Below are 14,159 nucleotides of genomic sequence, written 5' to 3'. Positions count from 1 at the left end.
AGAGAAAAGGGGTGCACCAAGTGAGATTGTTAAATTTTCTGCTTTTTCAAATGAGTGTATTCCCCTAAACCAGTGCAGCCTGGATGACAGGAAGCAACCTAACTGACTTGCAATGTTGGGACTGCTGGAAATTGAAGGGGAGATCTGAAGAAAGGGGACCACAGGAAGACATATCCTAAATAATATCCTAAATAATCCAAAAAGAAGCCACTAGACCTAATAAGTGAAGTTAGCAAGGTTGCAGAAATCAAGTTTCATATACAAAGAGATGTGACAAAAAAACACGGTGACTGTTTAAATTAAAAAAAAAAAATTATTACAGGAGCCGGTCGAGTGGCTCAGTTGGTTAAGAGCTCACTCAAGAGTGCGAGCTCTGAGCAACAGCGGTTTGATGCCTGGCCTGAGCTGAGCTGCTGCTGAGCTGCTGCTGAGCTGCCAACAGGTGGCAGGATTGCGCAGCTAAAAAAAAAAAAAAGAAAAAATTATTACAGTAAAAGACACATTGCCATTAATCCCCCTCAAAAACTCCCCCTTGCTTCTGATACATCCCTTCGTTCTTGCCACTTTCTGAAGCAGTTCTGGAAGTCCTCTTTCATTGAGTGTCATTAGTTGCACTGTCATGGCTGCCTCAATGTCATGAATCATTTTGACTTTGGGGAAGAGCTAGAGAAGCCTCACGGTGCCAGATCTGGTGAAGAAGGTAGATGAGAACACACCATAATGTTTTTATTTGACAGAAATTGCCATACCAGAAGTAATGCGTGACAGAGCCATTTCATTGTGATTACAAGATATGGTGAATGCTGCTGCCAAGTGCTATCCAGTGGAAAGGCAGGGATCTTCTATATGGGAAGCGGTGCACCAAACCTTAGTAACAGTGTGTGACAAGTTTCAACTTGTTCGGTGCAGTCAGTTGGGTGTGAGCTACAGTTGAGAGAAGATGTGTTTCAAAGTGTGCTGTAACAAACAACGCTTTAACATAAAATGGGCAAACGGTTTCATCCTCTATCATAATAGCGCTTCATGTCACACATCGCTTCTGGTATATGACAATGTCTGTCAAATAAAAACATTACAGTGTGTCCTCATCCACCTTATTTACCAGATCTGGCACTGTGCGATTTCTGGCTCTTCCCGAAAGTCAAAATGATTCAGGACATCGAGGCAGCCACAACAGTACAACTAAAGACACTCACGAAAGAGGACTTCCAGAACTGCTTCAGAAAGTGGCAAGAATGATGGCATAAGTATGTTGGAGGCTAGGGGGAGTTTTTTGTTTTTGTTTTTGTTTTTAAGATTTTTATTGGGGAATTGGGGGATGGGAACAGCGCTGAGGAATTGGGGAAGGGGAACAGCCAAGTTGCTGTCCTTGTTCTTTTGTTCTTCAGTCTAGTTGTGGAGGACGTTGCTTCACTAGCCCAAGTTGGCACCTCATTGCGCTCTTCCCGGGTAAGGTAGATCAGTCGCTGGCTTCTAGATGGCCGCTCACTGCGGCTGCTGGCCGCTCACGCTGGCTGCTGGCCACACATGGTAGCCCATGGCAACCCACTGCAGCAGGGGCTGCAGCCTACACAGTCGCTGGCGACTCACGGCAGCCCAGCTCCAGGTTGAGCTGTTGTTCAGCATCTTAGCTGTAGCGGGCAGTGTCACTGGCCCTCATATGTGGGATCCGAACCGGGGCCCTCTGGCGTCCCAAGCCAGCTCTTAACCAACGTGCCACTCGGCTGGCCCTAGGGGGGGGAGTATTTTGAGGGGGATTAATGGCGATGTGTCTTTTACTGTAATAAACTTTTTTATTTAAACATATTGTTTGATCACACCTTGTATTTCTGTATATTACCAGTGATCAATTGCAAAATGAAATTTTAAAAATTCAATTTTGTTTACAATAGCATCACAAAACATGAAATACGTAGGGATAAATTTATCAAAATCTTTGTAGGACGTGTACATTGAATTAAACAAGACCTAAATAAAAGTAGAGATATACTATGTTCATTGAATGGTATGATATCAGTTCTCCCCAAATTGATCTGTAGTTTTAGTGTAATCTTTATCATTATTGTAGCAGACTTTTTTGTAGAAATTGACATGCTGCTCTAAAATTTACATGGAAATGCAGACATCAACTACAATAGCCAAAACAAGTAAGCTAAAGAAATTACAGTAACTGATTTCAAAACATTGTATACAGCTACAGTAAAGAAGACTAATATTAGTGAAAGGACTAGACGCATAAATTAGTGAGATGGAATAGAGTCCAGAACTAGACCCTTCACACATAATTCGTTAATTGAGGTAATTCAAGTTGGGGAGGATTGTCTTACCATCAAATGGTTCTGGCAACTCAGTGTTTATATGAAAAAAGTAAATGTTGACCCTTACATTATATGTAAAAAAATAATTTGAAATAGATCATAAAAGCTAAAACTATAAAATTTCTAGAAGAAAACATAGAAAAAAGTTTTTGTAACTTTGAGTAACCAGAAATTTCTTAGGACACAAACACCATGAACCACAAAAACAGTTAATAAACGGGATCTCATCGAAATTGTCTTTGAAAGACACCATTAGGAAAATGAAAGGCAAGCCACACACTCTGAAAATACTTGCAGTTACACATATGTGAAAAAGGACTTGTCTCTACAATATATAAAGAACTCCTAACACTCAATAAGAAAACAAGCAATCCAGTAAAACTCAGTAAGCTAGGCAAAAGATTTTAGCATACTTCACAAAAGATGATGGATGAATAGACGTTAAGCACATGAAAATCTCAATATCATTAGTCATCAGGGAAGTGGAAATTAAACCATAAAGAAATACCAAATGGTTAAAATGTAAAAGCCAGTCCTAACTATTGGTAAGAATGTGGAGCAGATGGAATTCTCATACATTGCTGATGGAAATGTGAAATGGTATAACCATTTCAGGAAATTGTAGCAGTTTCTTATCAAGATAAATGCATCTATATGTCCAACTGATTCCACTCCTAGATATTTATCCATAGAAATGGAAACAATGTCCACACAAAGACTTTTACTAACTTTCTTCATAACAATAAACTGGAAACACCTCTGATATCCCTTGAGAATGAAATGGATATTTCATATGTTTATACAATGGAGTGCTACACAGCAGTAAAAATGAATGAACTATTAATTCATACAACAGTGGGGGTGAATCTCAGAAAAAGTGAGAAAAACCAGACACAATGAAGTACATACTGTATGATTCCATTTATATGCAATTCTAGAAATTGTAACTAATCCATAAGGACTGAAAGCATATCTAGTTGGCCTGGGGCTGGGGATGGGGAAAAAGATTGACTACAAAGAGGCACAAGGGAACTTTTAGGGATTAAGGAGACTATTTTGTATCTTTATTGTGATAGGAGGTTATATCTGTCAAAACTCTTTGAAGTGTTAAAAGGGTTCATTTTTTATATATGATCTCAATAAAGTAGATTTTTTTTTAATTAAAGGAATTTACTTAATTGCAAAAAGAGGACTAGAAAATGAAGGCTACTTAGCGTCTTGGTCTGCCTTACCCCCTCAGGCATGGCTGTAGATGACAGTTAAATTTAATCTAGCCTGCACTGTATTTGAGCTCTCAGGAGGAGTCATCACTCACAAGCAATCCTTTCGTCAAGTTGAATAGTTTCAACTGAGTTTTATAAAAAGATAAATACTTTCTAGGACTCTAAGGTGAAGTTATCCTAAGAGAAAATATTCCACCTGAACAATCGTTCATGTTGGATCTCATCTAGCTAAGGCTGATGGGTTGCTCAGCTATTTTTTATAAGTGAGTTTATCTATCTGTAAATAAACGTGATCAAGTCTACATTTGGTGGCAGATCTCCCACCAGTTTGTATGTGTTTTACTTGCCAGGTGTCCATCATCCCAAGGGGCAAAGGACTGGGTTACGCTCAGTATTTACCTAAAGAACAATACCTGTACACCAAAGAGCAGCTCTTGGATAGGATGTGCATGACTCTGGGTGGCCGAGTGTCAGAAGAGATCTTCTTTGGAAGAATTACAACTGGTGCTCAAGATGACTTGAGAAAAGTGACTCAAAGTGCATATGCTCAAGTAAGTATGAAATAGAATATTTCTTCCTCATCTCACATTTGCGGTGAGATGGTCATTCATGTGTTTGACTGGTTTAGGCTTTTCAGGCAAAGATTATTTCTTAAAAGAAATTCCTTTTAAAGCAATCAAAACTTATGAAAAGAAATGACTTTCTTTGGGTACTCCTGTTACTCATGTGTCAGCTCTTCTGGGGCTGTCACTTTCTCAATCCTTTTTAATGACTCATTTTAAAAAAAAGTCTTTTTTACTGTCCTATTTACCTTCTGTTTCTTACTGCATTATTTGTTGTGGTTGTTGGCTCTTATGTTCTTTATAGCTTAATCTTTATTTTTAAAATAATTTTTTTCTTTTATATCTAACTTTTTCCTGTGTTCTAGCACCTCATCTGAGTTTTTCTGATTCTGATATATGTTATTCTTTCATATTTTCTCTAATTCTCCTGATTTCCTTTTAGCCTTTTTGAAATGGTAGGTTACACTTTTTGTGTCTTATGGGCATGTCTTCCCATCCTGCTTTCCTTATCTAAGGAGACATTATTCTGCTCCCTACTTTTTTCTCAGAATAACTTGATAAGGGATTTTTCTATTGCCCATTTTTACATGAAATTTAAAAATGAAATTTGTTTTCCTGACCTCTTCGGAGGGAGGAATATTAGGACAGCTTTTCTGGTTTTGTAGCTTTAGAATTCTCTTTTCTGTTGTTTTCATGGTTTTTAAAAATGTGTCTTCCTACTTTTTGAGTTCTCCTGGCTCTATTCCTGCTCCCCACTTTTATCTGGGCCTTCTCTTTTCTTTTTTCTTTTCTTTTTTTAAATTGGGGAATTGGGGGAGGGGAACAGTGTTGGGGAATTGGGGAAGGGGAACAGACAAGTTGCTATCCTTTGGTTCTTCAGTCTAGTTGTGGAAGACATCACTTCACTGGCCCATGTTGGTATTATCATTGCGCTCTTCCCAGGTGAGGCAGATCGGTCGCCGGCCAGTGGATACCCGCTCTCGGCAGCTTTTGGCAGCTCACGCCGGCTGCCAGCCACACATGGTAGCTTATGGTAGCTTATGGCAGCCCACTGCAGCTTCACTGCAGCCTATGCCATTGCTGGTGACTCACGGCAGCCCAGCTCCAGGTCGAGCTGTTGTTCACCATCTTAGCTATAGAGGGTGCAGTGTCACTGGCCCTAATGTGGGATCCGAACCAGGGCCCTGCTGCTCGGAGCTGGCATCCCAAGCCAGCTGTTAACCAGCGTGCCACTCAGCTGGCCTGGGCCTTCTCTTTTCCAGTCAGTTTGGGTTTTACTCCAGAAGATTCTTCTTTTTTTTGTTTGTTTTTTGATTTCGGATAGGGTTTATTTTGGCTGAATATAATAGTAACATTCAGATTCATTAGCTCACTATATAGAATGGTTTACAAGGAATAAAATGTAACAAAATAACATTATTTTTTTCTATCTAACTTATCTGAATTCTCATTCATGTAATACAGTTCCCAAAGAACTCAGTTTACCACAGTTTGAAGCTAAATTTTACTTCCAAATCTGTTTTTCTAGTATAGAAAAATACATTCTGCTAGTATAAATAGTAATAAATTCTTTTTTTTTTTTAATTAATATTTTTATTTAGCCCAACATGTCCAAAAATTAGCATTTTGGCATGTAATCAACATTTTTAAAATTGTTAATAAGATATTTTACAGTCTTTTTTTTTAACTTCCAGTTTTATTCTTTTTTCTTTGTTAGTTTTTTTTTTTAGTTTCAGGTGTACAAAACAATGCAATAGTTATCCTTTTCACCCCTCACAACATGACAATCCCCTTCTCCCATCCACTGCCCCCCACCCCCAATATTGTATATTTCTATTACAATTCCATTGACTCCATTCCCACACTATACTCCACATCCCATGACTATATATGTATTAAATTATAATTGACATATAATATTATTCAACGGCAGTTTCCGATGTACAGTGCAGTGATCAGGCCTCTACACTGTCCATGAAGTGGTTTCCCTAACAAGACGTGAGACCATCTGGCCCCCTAAAAAATATTTACAACATTATTGATTATATTTCCCAAACTGTCTTTTCTATCCCTGAGGCAATATTGTAGTTACTAATTTATGTTGTCTCGTCCCTTCCCCTTCTCCTTCATCCCTACCCCCCGCCCAACTAGCAACCCTCAGTTTTTCCTCTGTATCTCTGAGACTATTTCTGTTTACTTTGCTCATTTATTCAGTTCTTTAGATTCCACATATAAGTAAGATCATATGGTATTTGTCTTTCTCCGACTGACTTATTTCACTTAACGTAATAGTCTCTAGGTCCATCCATATCGTTGCAAATGGTACAATTTCCGTCTTCTTTATAGTTGAGTAATGCTCCATTGTGTAAATGTACCACAGTTTCTTAATCCAGTTGTCTGCCGATGGGCATTTCGATTGTTTCCAAGTCTTTGCTATTGTAAATAGCACTGCAGTGAACATAGGGGTGCATATATTTTTTGGAATTAGTGTCTTGGGTTTTTCTGGATAGATACCCAAGAGTGAAATTGCTGGGTTATAAGGTAGTTCCATTTCCAGAGTTTTGAGATACTTCCATACTGATTTCCATAGTGGCTGCCCCAATCAGCAGTCCCACCAACAGTGCACCAGGGTTCCCTTTTCTCCACAGCCTCGCCAGCACTTGTTGGTGGTTGATTTATTGATGATAGCCATTCTGACGGGAGTGAAGTGGTATCTCATTGTGATTTTTATTTGCATTTCCCTAATGATCAGTGAGGTTGAACATGTTTTTATATGCCTGTTGGCCATCTGTATGTCTTCTTTAGAGAAGTGTCTCTTCATATCCTTTGCCCATTTTTTAATTGGGTTGTTCGTTTTTTTTAGTGTTGAGTTGCATGAGTGTTTTATAAAGTTTGGATATTAACCCCTTATCAGATATGTCGTTGACAAATGTCTTCTCCCATTCAGTAGGCTTCCTTTTTGTTTTATTGATGGTTTCCTTTGTTGTGCAAAAAACTTTTGAGTTTGATGTAGTCCCATATGTTCATTTTTTCTTTTACTTCCCTTGCCTGTGGGAATGTATCAGTATAAATATTGCTCAGGGTAATGTCTGCAAATTTACTCTCTATATTTCCTTCTAGAGTTTTATGGTTTCAAGTCTTACATTTAAGTCTTTAATCCATTTTGAATTTGTTCTTGTATATGGTGTAAGGAGGTGGTCCAGTTTCATTTTTTTGCATGTTTCAGTCCAGTTTCCTCAGCACCATTTATTAAATAGACTATCTACCCCAGTGTAAATTCTTTCTTCTGTTGTCATAGATTAACTGTCTGTATATGCGTGGATTTATTTCTGGGCTCTCTATTCTGTTCCATTGATCTGTGTGTCTGTTTTTATGCCAATACCATACTGTTTTGAATACTGTAGCCTTGTAGTATGTTTTGATGTCTGGTAGCATGATACCCCCAACTTTGTTATTTCTCAGGATTGCCGTGGCTGTTCGGGGTCTTTTATAGTTCCATATAAATTTTGGATTACATTTTCTATTTCTGTGAAAAATGCCCTTGATAGTTTGATAGGAATTGCATTGAACCTGTATATTGCTTTAGGCAGTATGGACATTTTAACTATATTAATTCTTCCTATCCATGAGCATGATAGGTGATACAATTATTTGTATCTTCTTTTCTTTCTTTCTTCAGTGTCTTATAATTTTCTGAGTACAGGTCTTTTACTTCTTTGGTTAAATTTATTCCTAAGTATTTTATAGTTCTTGAAGCAGTTATAAATGGGACTGTTTACTTAATTTCTCCTTCTGATAGTTTATTATTGATATATACAAATGCAACTGATTTCTGAATATTGATTTTGTATCCTGCTACCTTACTGAATCCGTCTATCAGTTCCAGTAGTTTTTGATGGGAGTCTTTGTGGTTCAGAAGATTCTTCTTAACATGGGGCTTATTCTGGTTAGTTTTGGGGACTCATATGGCCCAGAGTGGGCCAGCCTCTTCATATAGTCTCCCAGATCTGTGGACTCAGGGAACAGGAAAATGCACATGCCCTTTGCATTTTCAGTTGTCAGGTTGGCATGGCCGTCTTTGTAGGAAGAGCCTGTACTCTCTTGAATCTGTCAGATGCTTTTTGCTTCTCTTCTACTTCCCCTCATAATATCATAGTATCAGATAATATCAGAGTAATATCATGTAGGTCTCATAGCTGTTGGGATTTGTCCCCACCAGTTTCTCACCTGATTTTGTTGTAGATGTTGTCTGTGGGCTTCCAGTCTGTGTTCCTAGTTAAGGAGTTTAAAACACTATACATTGCTGCCACCATCGGCACGGAACACCCTGTCCACTCAGCCAGCTCAAGGCTGCTATGTAGAGTTTGGCAGGTTAAAGAGGAGCATTACAGGGCCGGCGGAGTGGCGCTTTGGTTAAGAACTGGCTTGGGATGCCAGAGGGCCCCGGTTCGAATCCCACATATGAGGGCCAGTGACACTGCCCTCCACAGCTAAGATGCTGAACAACAGCTCAACCTGGAGCTGGGCTGCTGTGAGTCGTCAGCGTAGGCTGCAGCAGGGCTGCAATGGGTTGCCCTGAGCTACGTGAGTGGCTGGCAGCCAGCGTGAGCGGCCAGCAGCCGCTGTGAGCGGCCGTCCAGAAGCCGGCGACTGATGTGCCTCGCCAGGGAAGAGCGCAATGATGGTGCCAACTTGGGCCAGTGAAGCAACGTCCTCCACAACTAGACTGAAGAACAAAACGACAGCAACTTGTCTGTTCCCCTTCCCCCAATTCCCCAGCGCTGTTCCCATCCCCCAATTCCCCAATTAAAAAAAAAAATCTTTAAAAAATAAAAAAATAAAGAGGAATGTTACAATGAAGTGTGTGGAGTTAATGTTATTGTAAAGACTTATTGGTATTTTATAAAAAGATGTTAGCCTGTCAGCAAAAATGGATGTCCACCACTAATCATGTATTCTTTTTCAGATTGTTCAGTTTGGTATGAATGAAAAGGTTGGGCAAATCTCCTTTGACCTTCCACGTCAGGGTGACATGGTATTAGAGAAACCTTATAGTGAAGCCACTGCAAGACTGATAGATGATGAAGTACGAATACTTATTAATGATGCTTATAAAAGAACAGTAGCTCTTCTCACAGAAAAGAAAGCTGATGTGGAAAAGGTAGGTGCCAGTTGTACAAATAATTCTCCACATAGTTTTGCTGAAATAGATTAAAGCGATGATCGACTCTTAGTTGGTTGGTAGACATCAGGCTGCCTTCTATCTGGCTAACTCTTGGGTTCCTTCCTTGATTCTGATGTGTCTGTTCTGTCTCCATGAGGTGGTGGGAATATGGTGGTAAGCAAAAGCTGGCATGACCTCAGCTCTTGTGGCTCTTAGGGAGCTGAATGAGGGATTAATGAAGGCTATTAACAACTACCAAATAAACAATTGAATCTGCACTCTTTTTACCAAGTATTATACCAGCACAATAAATCCTCACTTAACGTCGTCGATAATTTCTGCAACTTTAAGTGAAATGACCTATAATGAAACCAGTTTTACCATAGGCTAGTTGATATAAACAAGAATTAAGTTCCTGTGGCCTCTCATCAGCATTATAACGAAATGACATTATTTGAAGCCCTGATATACTCCTAAATATGAAGCACAATGGACTGATAGAAATTAACCATTGTATTTTACCCCTGGAATAAACAGGCAGTGACGGATAAAAGGGCACATAAAAGAATTAGCCAAACTTAATAAGCAGGAAACCAGCACAAAAGCTACATTTGGCTTAATTGTGAGTGTCCATGGATAAACAGCTTCATGTTTTTCATTATTGTACGTTATTTGATAGCACCTGCAAAGGGACAGATTCTTTCTGAATTCCGTGGATTTCTTGCATCCAGTAAACTCTTAATTATTTAGGATCCATGCAACCAAAATTAGAATTTTTTGTTCTTTGAACATTTCACACTCTAATGAGAAAACACAAATGAAAAAGCCTTATGAAGGATTGACACAGATAAAAGAATAGTCTAGGGCTGTTCATCAGCAAGTCTTCAGAGAAGCCTCCTAATTCTAAAAATCTGTGACATCTTTTCACAAAAGTACACAGTGTAAAGTGAGGAGAGAGCTAGTGTCTGTGAAACACTAGAAAGCATGCAGCAGGAGCTCAGAGAAAGGAAAAATCAGAGTGGTCAGAGAAGGCTTTATATAGAAGATAGGGCTTAAATTTTACCTTAAAGGATAGTCAGGTTACAGCAAAGGAGAGGAGGAGCTCTCAGTGTGGAGACCTGGTGAGCAGAGAAGGGTGTGGAGAGGAGGGCAGGATTGAGCCTGCCTGCCTGCCTGGAGCAGATCATGGGGGGAGAGGGGCTTCAGTATCCAGGTCCTCAAAAGCTAGGTAGAAAATTTGGAAACACAATTTTAGGAAAAGAAGTGACTTTTAAAATGATCTAATCCAACCTCCTTGTTCTATCGTAGAGTCTTAAAGAATCTCGAGTGGAAATGATTACAGCTCATTATTTAAAAGGAGAGTGTGGCAGCAGTGTGCCAGCTCCAGTGGGATGGGAGACACTAGAACAGACACCAGCTTAGAGCTGTTGCCAGTGTGTGTTAATATTCCTGAGATGGTGCTGGTAGTGGCAGATCTAAAAGCGAGTTACTGATTAAACTTAATGACTTTTAAGTAGAGAAAGAATGGGAGGAAAGCCCTTGGGATGGCTCCAGGACTCCTCCTAGTGGTAGACACAACCTGTGGTGGGGGAGGGGTCGGTCTTGACACCCAAGAAGACATAGCAGTAGGCATTTGCAAATGGAACATGGATAGGAGCTCCAGGCCAGACATAGGATTTTTGGTTATCCTTCTACAGCCAATAGTTAAAAAGAAGGAAATGAGCTGTAAAATAAAGTGGAGGGAGGAAGTGCTCACCTGGGATGACAAGCTCTAGGAGGCTAGAGAGTGAGTATAGGGATCCCACATGCACACCATAGATGCTCACATGGGTCCAGGGGTTTCATCCAGTTATCTACTCTTCCATATGTATAGTACGTGTACTGACAACGGTAACAAAGAAGTGTTTGTGAAGGGGAAATTAGTTCAACAAGTGAGGTTCTTGAAACACTGCAGAGTTCTGAAGTACTGCCTGGTCCATCAGAGAAATTAAATCTGTTAAGGATAATGTTGAGCCAGCCAGGAGATAGGGAGCCATCAAGAAGAGAGGTGGCTTAGCAGCCTTTGCTGCTAAAACTAGTGCCTTCCATACTTAACCTGGCAGGCGAGATATCATGATCGTGAAGACTTAGTGCCTTCCAAACTCAGGCCTCAGTTTAGTCATCTGTGGGACGAGGAGTTGGACACGTTGATCCTTAGGGGCCAAGCTTTAGGCAAATAAGAATAACCAGCTAATATTTACTTATGTGTATCAGGTACTGTTGAAGATGTATTCTCTAAAACCCCCTGCAACCTCATGAAGTCTCTACATTATTTTCCCATTTTACAGATGAAACTGATAAAGAAATAATGTTGCTTAACTTTGCTTAAGGTCATTATGCAGTTAGTTGGTAAGTGGTAGGACCAGGATTCAGACTCAGACATCCTGTCTGCAGAACCCTTGCCATTAACTTCTAACCATGCCTGTGCTGTCAGTATGGCTAGTCTGAATTGAGATGTACTGTGAGCATAAAATGCACACTTGGAAGACTTAGTATGAAAAAAAGAATGTAAAATATATCAATAATTGTTAATATCATTTCATGTTGAAATATTTTTGATATATAAATAAAATATATTATCACAACTTAAGTGGTTGTCCACAACTGTATAAATAGGCAAATGAGAATTAAAGATGGCCTAAGAATAAATCCTAAAGCTTTTCTCCAGATTTTATATATACAAACAGTATATTTAAAAAGATCATTTTAGTATTCTGGTTACATTTTTTCAAATGTCTTTATCTCTTAGAGATATAGACAAAAATTTATATGAATAAAGTGATACCAATCTAGGATTGTCTTCAAAATAATCCAGGAAATAGATGAAACAAAAAATGGCTCTTAGTTAATAATTATTGATAGTGGTTACATGGGGATTAGTTATCCTTTTTTTTTCTATTTTTGTACATATTTGAAATATTCCATAATAAAGTTTTTAAAAATTGAAAAAATACCAGAAAATGTTTTATCTTTAAAAACATAGCATTTAATGCAAACTATAGATACGTTAAATTTCTAAGTAGGCATTACCTATTAAATCTATTTTATGAGATCAATTTGACCCACTTCATTTTCTTTGTAATGGTCAGGTGCTCTAACATAATCCCTGTTCCCTGCTCTGCTGACACTATCATGCACCTCCATACACAGAGTTGGTCAGGTATCCCCTTTTGGTGCCTGTTAAAATGTATGGTGTACCAACATGGGCCAGTGAAGCAACGTCCTCCCAAAAAAAAAAAAAAAATGAGCTTAAGAATCAACATTGGGTCCCTTAATATTATAATAAAGTAGATTAAAAAAAAAAAAAGTATGGTGTGAAATTTGTGGTTCAACCATACAAATGAATAGAACTTCAAGGTACATATTTTCATATTAACCTTCCTGACTTCATTTTATATCTTTGTCCTTGTTTGTCTTTATTATTTTCAACTAACTTTTAAAATTTCCTTCTCACCATTTCTGTCTTTTCACCCAGCTTATCCCCAACCACTTAACTTTCATTTGTGTCCTTCCAGAATTTCTTTATGTATATATGCACATAAAATGATATTTTTTCCCTCCTTTAAAAAGCAAACATAGCATACTACAGACATTGTGCATCTCGCTTTTCTCAATGAATATGTCTTTATGAGATGTATAAATAGGTAGAACAGTGAGATTCTTTATTACAGGCACATAAACTGTTCATTGCGTGGATGTACCAAATGTATTTAGCCACTGATGGACAGTTGTTTTTCCAGTATTTTGCACATCTTACTCCAAAATTGTGTGTGTGTGTGTGTGTGTGTGTGTGTGTGTGTGTGTGTATTGGGTTGTTGGAAAAGTCATGACGTATTTTTTCTCTGTTTTTTGTTGCAAAAATGCATCATGACTTTTCCGACAACCAAATATATATATCTTTTTCAATATTCGTAAATGCTTCTTTGGGATGGGGCTGGCTATAAATAAAAATATTAGCTTTGAATAGACTTTGCTGAGTACTGTGTTTAATGGGAATTGTTCGTATTTCAGGTTGCTCTTCTATTGTTAGAAAAAGAAGTATTGGATAAGAATGATATGGTTGAACTTTTGGGCCCCAGACCATTTGTGGAAAAATCTACCTATGAAGAATTTGTGGAAGGCACTGGCAGCTTGGATGAGGACACTTCACTTCCAGAGGGCCTTAAGGACTGGAACAAAGAACGGGTAAAGGAAAAAGAAGAGCCCTCAGAGGAGAAAATCGCCAACCAAATCCAAGGAGGGAAGCCATTTTAGCTTATATTGTGATTTCAGTTTGCAAATTATTTCAACTCTGGCTTTCTCAGAAGAATGAGAACACTGCTAAGTTGATCTTAACAAGCTGCTGACCAGTTGAAGTGGTGGAAAGAGGAGTACTTAATCCTCAGCCTCAGAAGTCCCAATCTGGGTGGCAGGGTGATTCTCCCAAGAACCCAGACTCTGGGGGAATGAGGTTGGTGCTCAGTGTGTTCCCTCTCTACCGTCAGTGAAGCCAGCTGAATGTGTGTCAGGGACAGAATCTGCCAATGTGAGAGAGGTCTGATTTTCACTTTCCATTACCCACTCTTCATTCCCATTTCCCTTCAGAGGCTGTGAAATTAGAGTCCTGATAAGAATATTTTAATTTGACTAATACTTTAAAGGTTGACTCTAGATCAATGTTGCTGTTTTAATGGAATGGTTTTCTACAGAGAGCTGTAACATATTTAAAAATATGAATGTATTATGTAAATACAGCTTCTTTACATCAAAAATAAAGTGTAAACTGTACTTTTTTCCTTCTGAACACACAAAGGGTCACTGTTTATGCTTGGGATACTTGCTTTTAGAACACAAAATGTTAGTCTTTCTGGCT

The 14,159-nt window shown here is 38.7% G+C and overlaps 1 protein-coding gene across 2 annotated transcripts in view; it reads left to right on the top strand.

The window, feature by feature from the left end:
• AFG3L2 (AFG3 like matrix AAA peptidase subunit 2) overlaps nucleotides 1-14,062 on the top strand; it is a 43,923-nt gene extending 29,861 nt beyond the window's left edge. For both annotated transcript variants that reach the window (XM_019627531.1, XM_019627532.1), the window contains 3 exons: nucleotides 3,892-4,092; nucleotides 9,071-9,265; nucleotides 13,319-14,062. In XM_019627531.1, coding sequence (XP_019483076.1) covers nucleotides 3,892-4,092; nucleotides 9,071-9,265; nucleotides 13,319-13,561 — 639 coding nt within the window. In that variant the 3' untranslated portion in view covers nucleotides 13,562-14,062. The remainder of the gene's footprint in view (nucleotides 1-3,891; nucleotides 4,093-9,070; nucleotides 9,266-13,318) is intronic.
• The last annotated feature ends 97 nt before the right edge of the window (nucleotides 14,063-14,159 follow it).

The sequence above is a fragment of the Hipposideros armiger genome, unplaced genomic scaffold (genome assembly GCF_001890085.2).
Source record: "Hipposideros armiger isolate ML-2016 unplaced genomic scaffold, ASM189008v1 scaffold_735, whole genome shotgun sequence".
NCBI classification, from domain to species: domain Eukaryota; kingdom Metazoa; phylum Chordata; class Mammalia; order Chiroptera; family Hipposideridae; genus Hipposideros; species Hipposideros armiger.
The sequence above is the reverse complement of the archived record's forward strand: the minus strand, read 5'-3'. Positions and strand labels throughout refer to the sequence as shown.